This window comes from Haplochromis burtoni, unplaced genomic scaffold, assembly GCF_018398535.1.
Source record: "Haplochromis burtoni strain Fernald_Lab_line unplaced genomic scaffold, NCSU_Asbu1 Contig_183, whole genome shotgun sequence".
NCBI lineage: Eukaryota > Metazoa > Chordata > Actinopteri > Cichliformes > Cichlidae > Haplochromis > Haplochromis burtoni.
In genome coordinates, this window is record NW_024582544.1 from 480,629 (window position 1) to 488,925 (window position 8,297).

General features: G+C 38.6%; 1 protein-coding gene across 1 annotated transcript in view; it reads right to left on the minus strand.

The window, feature by feature from the left end:
• Positions 1-291: 291 nt before the first annotated feature.
• The window catches only part of mtss1 (MTSS I-BAR domain containing 1), a 79,812-nt gene continuing 71,806 nt past the window's right edge, over positions 292-8,297 (minus strand). Inside the window, exon 16 of the mRNA XM_042225824.1 lies at positions 292-8,292. Coding sequence (XP_042081758.1) covers positions 7,828-8,292 — 465 coding nt within the window. The 3' untranslated portion in view covers positions 292-7,827. The remainder of the gene's footprint in view (positions 8,293-8,297) is intronic.

Here is an 8,297-nt window from a genome sequence, read left to right on the forward strand (position 1 = left end):
TCATTTCACTCTGGATGAGTCACCGGCTCCGAGTGAATGTTCACAGAGTTGATCTCACCATCATCCATTTACCATGACTCATCAGGACATTCACATAAAATGTTATTTCAGCCTAATGAATACACTTTTTATTTCAAAACCATGAACAAGAACACACAAAGGAACAAACAACTCGGCACGATCCACGAGCCTCAATCCTCTCTCTCTCCCTCTCACAAAGAGGGGAAACCTCTTGAAGATAATGATGCTTTCAACAAGCGGGGACGATTAGCATCAACTTACTGAAAGAAAAAAAAAAAAAAGAGCATGCTAGCAAAAGCTGAAAACCCCTAAACGCTACATGATGAGATGGGAGCATTAACAGGATAGAGATAAATCTGTTTTTAGTATGGACCATTGACTGTTTTCTACAGTCAATGGTATGGACTAATTGAGCTCAGAAATGTAATGGCCAGCAGGGGGCATTAACACTTTTTCTGACAGGTTCATGTTCTGAGGTGCTATTTTCAGTTTGTTTTTTAATACAATGTTTTTTTTTAGTGAATTTTGATTCCACTGGGATTCATAAAAAGACTGACAGCAGCCAGTGCTACCCCTCAGCCTACTAATAGATGTACCCATGGTATCAATTTGAAATTCCTACATCGCATTCACAAGATTTTCAGAAAACTTGACCTATGACCTTGATCTTAAGACTGAGGTCGCATTCAAGATTTTCAGTAGATATAGCTACGGTAACAATTTGGAATTGGTACGTCATTTCGTTCTTGAGTTATCGCATTCACAAACTTGGGCGTCCACGTCACCTCCCCGCCAGGATGACGATGACGCATAATCAGCCTTTTGCAGCTGAGGGGTGATAAAGGAATATAAAACAGTTTTGTGATCGACATATCGCTCGTGCGATATGAGCTTGCAGTGTTCCTCACATTCTCTGTCTGATCAAATCACCTTAAACACAAAATAGCGAAAAACCTCAGCTCAAAACTTCATAATGAGAGGAGGTCTCTGTGTGTTGGCCCTGAGACAGCCTGGTGACTTGTCCAGGGTGATCCTTGCCCTTCACTCTGTGACCGATGGGATGTACTCCAGACCCACAGTAACCGGAAATCCAATAAATGGAAGAAAAGGGATGGGAGGATCATGTTATATACAGTATATTAAATACTGTGGGATATACAAGGTACCAGGGTGGCTTTAACTTTTACTTACAGGATCTAAAGTGCTGCTCACAGACTGTCTCACTATTAAAAATGTAGTTTAATCATTAGGAGTATATTTTAACATATATAATACCTTAAGTTTATTTTCAGTATTGTGGTATTCAGAACAGAGTTGGACAGTGTGAAACAGGACAAACGCAAAGAATCGGAGGTGAAATTACAGGAAAAAAGAATAAGACTTAAGCATGTTTACTCTCAGAGGTGCATGTAAAGGCTTTATACTGTTTTGGTCTCTTGCATCCTCTGCTGGTACAGAGAGAAACTCCATCTGCTGCAACACTGGTGTAACACAGAGATTTGTGCACCGTCACTGTGATGTGGGCTTTGCCTCCTTCAGTATTTGGGTCAGCGTGACTCACCACTGTCACAGCTTCAAGGTTTTATGTAACAGTGACTAAGTTCCTTACAAGTGGACAAACTCACCTGTCTTTTTGTGTGTTTTGTATGCTTATGTGGACAAGTATCATCTTGAACCTCTTAAAGAGAAGAATGGGTCTGGACTGTGCTGACTTCAAATCTTCAAAGCGCGTTTTTGCGAGTTTGGTCTCGGTTTCAGGATTCATAATAGAGTCTGGTTTAGGCTGGGATTAGAGGGGTTAATGAATACATTATACCAACAACTGTTCTCACAAAGATTTAAAAAAAAAAAAAATGCACGTGTCTTTAATTCAAGTCCCTCGCCTCCCACCTGCTGCCCCTGAGCATCAGATGACTCTGAGCAACACAAAGCAGGGGGAGCAGAAGAAGAAAGAAAAGACAAAGATTAAAAGATGACTCAGTGCCTTATGAAAGGACAACATGAGCCAAGTTACTGCTTTAGCCTGCAGTCACAGCTGCTGCCATCTTTACCTCAACTTTCACCTAAATTCCAAGTTCACCTGCTTCCACTGCAACCATAACAACACATACTCTTGTGAATGTAGTAGTCATGCCTACAGGTGAAGACTTCAGGGGAGTTGCAGCAAAGTTAAGTTACCGTGTCGTGTTGTACATAGTGCCGACATGGGACAGTTTTCCAGTTTCATTATACCATTTATGACTGTGCAATGATAATAAAGAGTTACCTTATCTTATCTTATCAAAGTCACCTGTGTGGGAAAATACCTGCCAGCAAGCCCATGCTTCCTCTTCATCTTGCCTGAGGTCATGAATGTTATTAGCATTAGCTAGGATGGGTGCTAACAGCCTCCCAGTAGCCAGTGTTGTTACATTACTGTGTCAGTCCATAACATGCTCTGAAATTCAGTGTAAGATGATAACCAGTTAGGAATATAAAAGTTAAGCTGCAGCCCCACCCAAATGTCCTACTGACCACAAACACATGATCTTCCTTCTAGTGTTCAAGTTTGAGCACAAAACCAAAAACCAGCCCGATAAGACTTCAAAGCCATCACCAACCACGTGCAGGTAGGACCTGAGGCCCCAATGCTTTTGTTACCTGCTGAAAATGAGGTCAGGTCAGCTTACACTCAGCTTTGGCATCACACTGGACTGTTTGCTGCCTTTGTGTTAGCATGCTGTCCGTGCAGATGCTTGCAAAGAGCTAATGTTGTGTCAGGAGTATAACATAGCCATTTGCATCCTGGATGCAGTTTGGACTTCACCATGAAAATAAAAATAAGTGGTCATGTCCTCGCTTCTAAGGTGTTATAGACGACTCCACCATTCTCCTCCTCCCTTCACACAATGAAATCAGCTGATTTGACAAAAAGGCATTTTTTAATGTTTTTTTTTTTTTTACTGCCCATCATTCAGATTATTGAGGATCCTTTCAATAAATTCAATAAAAAAAACACAACTGTAATCGCTTTTTACTCGTTCGCCACTTCACTGGTCCTACAGAAGCACAGGTACCACTGCTTTTGCATGGCAGCGTGAACATTACAGGATAAATCATGCTGAGCTTCTGTAGTAGGGCAAACAAATACGCAGAACAGGGCCCCTTTAGGATACATATCTTCTGATGTGGGTGGGGCTGAGATGACCACAATAGGGATATATGCTATTAATGACATCGTACAGTTGTAAGAGTAGAAAGGAACTAAAGCACTTTGAGATTTTGGCTCTTGGTGATTACTTGTAAAAATGTTGAACTCGTTATTTGAAACTTTGGCCATGTTTAACATTAACATCCATCCCACTAACAGAATACATAAATGGCAGAAAATAAGGAGCAGCGTAAAGGGTCCCTTTTGAGGACACTGTTATATGTGTTCGCTGTACTCCGTGGAAAGGATTTTGTATTTGTACCCCACACACGCCTAAATCACACCCCAGAGGATCATGTGAGAGCACTTCAGTTAGAGGAGGTGCTGGCTGGTACTGTAAATGATAAAGTAGCTGCAATACAACAAAAATAAGGACAAAAACAAAAGATGAATGTTTACTTGCAGTGTTTGACCAAAGTTATCAGAACTGCTTATTTTGTAGAGTTTCAGCTCTATGAATAGCTGTCAGCAGTCCTTCAGTTTTCTGCATATTGAACTTTTTATAGAAACAGAGCACTCCTACAGCAAATGTATACTGCTACAGGTGTAAAGAGTACAGTAAACAGAACACAGACAAAAAAAAAATACCAGAACCAATCAGCATCAGCATTATTATTATTATTATTATTGTTGATCCCACAGCGAGCGTCAAAAGATGAAGAACAGAACATGTCTACATTCTCTTGGTTTGTATCATCTAGATGTCCTTTCAGTCCTTTTGTTTAACAGTCTGATGTCCAATCAGGTATCAGATCCTCAAAGACCTGGAAGTTCACTGGGTTTCCTCCTTTAAAGCTTTTCTACAAAAAAAATATGATGAGCGACGATCACTGGCAGCGTCAGATCCAACCAACCACGTCATCAGATCAATAATAAATCAACAAAATAAAAGTACAATCAGGATACGTATACGTACATCTTTATATAGATTTATAGACTTAGATCTCTCCCAGGAATAGAAGCACTAATATATACATACACAACTGCTGTGGGGCTCATTGGGTCCAATCAAAAAGAGAGGCTTAAAGACGAATCAGAATGAAGCTGCAGGAAGTCTTAAAATACACAAAAGTCTCTCCGGGAACTGACCAGGACCAGCTGACCACAAAGCAGACTGCATTTCCCAGCATGCAGCAGGTCTCTCACAGGCAACTTCAAAGTAGAACTTTAGAAATACTGAGGCCCAGAGCTCCTCGCACCAAAGAAATTAGGAGCTACGAACCAAAATAAAAAATTTACCGGTTGAATTAACTTAAATTTTCCTGCTTTAATGTCGTCTCAGCAGTTTCAGGTATAATTTTGGTAGAAAGTATCATAATTGCTATCATGTTATAATTTCCTGTCCAATAGGCACAGACTGTACATAAAAGATGGATGTAGCCTCTGAAATCACCCACTGCTGGCACGAGCAAGAGGGCAATCTGAGAATCCCAGAAACACTGCACAGCTTAAACTAACCCTCACTTTGCTTTATGAGACTAATAGGAAGAAGAATTAAAATGAAAATAACGTTGTATTCAAAGCAGTGACAGAGCCCAACAACTCATCAGGAAAGAGAGATCACAGATAAGTAAGAAGTATGGTTGTTTGTCCACAGACTTCTTTTTCTAACAACATTTGTCCCCCGTGTTGGCTGTTGGCGAGAATGCAGGTATTCACTTAAATATAGAAGCTACGTCCATGTTTTATATAATTTTTAAACCAAAATTTGAAGTTTTAAGAATCAGAGGAAATAATTTATTAGAATGTAAAATTTTGAGCTAAGAATTAAAACAATGTGGAAAAATTAATAATTCATTAATCAATTATTAAAAAAAAAAAAAAAAGAAGACCCCCCAACACAAAAAGAAAAAAAAACTTTCTTTGATTTCTAAAATTGTAATTTGACTATTTATGGATTTTGGACATTTGACTGTTTTGTGCAATTTCCTGATCTTTTATAAACCTAATTATTGTTGGATTAATCAACAGAAGAACTACCACATTAAATTATTATAAAAGTAATCAGCTGTTGCTCCAACAAAAATTATTTTAACCACTCAAATTTGCCTAATCTTTAACTGAGGACAATCTGAGTCCAACATGCTAACAGCTCACAAATGAAGAAGATGGGCAACTTTTAGAAGCAACACATCGGTTTAGCAGCTGTATTAGCAGGAAACACCCAAGTAATGAGGCTGCCATGGTAAAATATGCTAAGCTACAAATTATTTCTTTAGTCAACTTTTATTAACCTGCACTTGATGCTATATTTTTCTGGTTCAAGCACAGGAACTGAGCGCCCCCAATTTCTCATGGCCTTAGACTGAAGTGCATCAGAAGACAAAACTCCAGGTTAATTACTGAAAACATCTGAGGTGTGACTTAAAGGACTATAAACTAAAAAACAAAATAAAACAAAAACAAAACAGGGAATAAAAAAATAAAATAAAGAGACTTATACGATTTAGAAGGTCATGATTAGCAGAGGTAAACATTTTACCAAATTGGAACAAAGATCAAAAATAGAACCAGCTATTTCAGTCCAACCAAACTCTGTAGAAAAAATGTTTAATTTAAAGTTACGACAGTTTGAGGCTCAGCAGCATTTTATCCGAGTTGATTACAGTAAATCAACTAAAACGAATGTTTCAGAGATATTTCAGTGGGTGGAGTTGAATTGAAAACTTCAAGCAAAACTTAAACTTCACTGAATATAGCAGATCCTTTGTTTATAGAAACTAATTTGAAAAATGTTTGTCTAAATGATAAAAGCATAGTGCTATAAGTAGCTTCTGAATTTTCCAATAGTCAATATGGAAAAATCACAAGGTCTTTGTTGATACTCAAAAACAATTTTTAAACCTGTAACTAGAGCTGAAAAAAATAACTTAGTTTAATATAATCTGAGTAATTTAGAAAAACGAGACATTTTTTATGGTTTTCTCACATTTTATATAATAATATAACTCTTTTTAAAAATCGAAATAATTGTCAAGTTACATCTGCTCCTGATGCCCTTCAAACATAACTTCAGCATAGCTTTTACTACTTGTGAATAAAACTGTATTATTCAATGTTCCTCGTGCCAACATGTTAGCTGTGCTTAAATCCGCATCATTGATGTCCTATAACTATACAGGGGAACAACAACAAGGAGGACTCCTTAAAATATTGTAACCAGGATATGCAGACTCATCAAGTGGACTTCAAAGCCACATAACATGAATTATCACGACATGGCCTACAAACCACCCAGATTCAGTCATGCATTTACAGAAGACACCAGAATAAACCGATGCATAGGTTCTGTGGGTTCCAATAATAGTGGAAATAAAGAGAACTACAAACAATTACTTTAAAGTTGTTTTGGATTAATGTATATGTTGGTCACCAAGTAACAAGAAATGCCAAAAACCTATTTCTTGGTATTCATGTAGTATCTTGTCCACAATATCTCTTTAACAAAATGATGTTTAAAGCATTCTTGTTGATGCAAATATCTGTGTAAATAAATCTAAAGACTAAGTCTAGACTAAATCTAAGTCTTGAAACATGGCAGCGTTTACCTTATAAAGTACATTCAAACCATCAGTCCCCTGTGGTAGTTTTGTTCTACAGTTCAGCTCATCATAGCCAGCTATGTTTAGCAAAAATGCAACCCACATTTGTCAAGCCGCTTCTTCTGAAACATCAGTGTTGCCTCATAAAGTTGCCAACAAACCGCTGTCTATTTGTGATTTTTGCTCTAAAAAAATTTGATGCTTATTTACACAGCAAACCAGAGTTTTTCCCCACAGTAACATTTTTCATTGTATTCCACAAACTCTCACGTTCAGAGGAAACATTTGGAGTCCCAGGAGTGGCACAAATCTCCAATCTAAGGTAAGAGCAATCAAGTGACCTCAGACCATATGCCACTTAAAAAAAAAATATATATATATATATATATATATATCTCAATATATCTCAAACCCAGTCCTTGTGTCCTCAAACTCTTTCTTGTTCTACCTTATTTAAATCTAAAGCCAGATGCAAAGTCACGAGTGTTAGCATTTGGCTCTTTGAGATGACCAGAAACCAACTAAATACTCAGATCAAATACACCAGACAATCACTGACCCCGAGTCAGTAAATTCGAAACTCCACGATCATGGTTCAACCACTGTGAGTCCACTGAACTACTGATAAACCCCGCCATCCTGGGAGACTAAGCAGAAAGCAAATCAAACACAGCCAGGCCAAAGATGCTAACAGCTTCCTGTTCTGCCTAATGACATTTTCTGACCAGGAAGTGAGTACCAACTAAAATAATCAAATCAAAAGTTCTTTCTGTAAGACTGAGTCACACAAAAACTTTATCCACAATCAAAATGCATGAAAAAAAAAGGCAAAAAGACGTTTGCTGCAACAACAGAAAAGTCTCAAAAATGCTTAAAACATAAATTTAAAAGGACAATCAAGTAAATTTATAAAATAAAACAAGCAATGTTGAGTTCCAGCGGGAAAAAAAATCAATCTGTCAACACTTTCAAAGTGTGTTTGAGTTTTCTCTGTGCTGACACACTCTGATATCTCTTCAGAAACCAAACTAAACTTAACAGTTTAGCAGAGAAATAAAAATCTGCTTGTCAGCCTCATTTGTGATTGGTTGGAGGGGGTAGGAGAGGGGCAGAGCGATCATTGGTGATGGTCCTTCTGAGCTTTACTCCTCTAAGAAGGGTCAACATGTTTCTGTTGCCTCCTCCATCTCCTTCTTCTTCTTCTTCTTCTAGGGTGACCTGCTCAGGGTTTTGGTCCTGGCTGGAGGGTGGAGGAGCCTGGGGCTGGTAGTTGATGTTGTTGGGCACACCGGAGGGCTCTGCCTGAGTAGTGTAGGCCTGGTGCTGCTGTTGCTGCTGCTGGAACAGCTTCTGTTTCTGCTGCTGGTTCAACTGCAGCTGATACTGATCGTGCTGAGGCTGCAGCTGCTGGGCTTGCTGAATCTGGGGCTGTTGGAACTGCAGCTGCTGCTGATGTTGAAACTGCTGCTGAATCTGTTGCCATTGCTGGAACTGTTGCTGCTGAATCTGTTTCTGCTGCTGGAACTGTTGCTGCTGAATCTGTT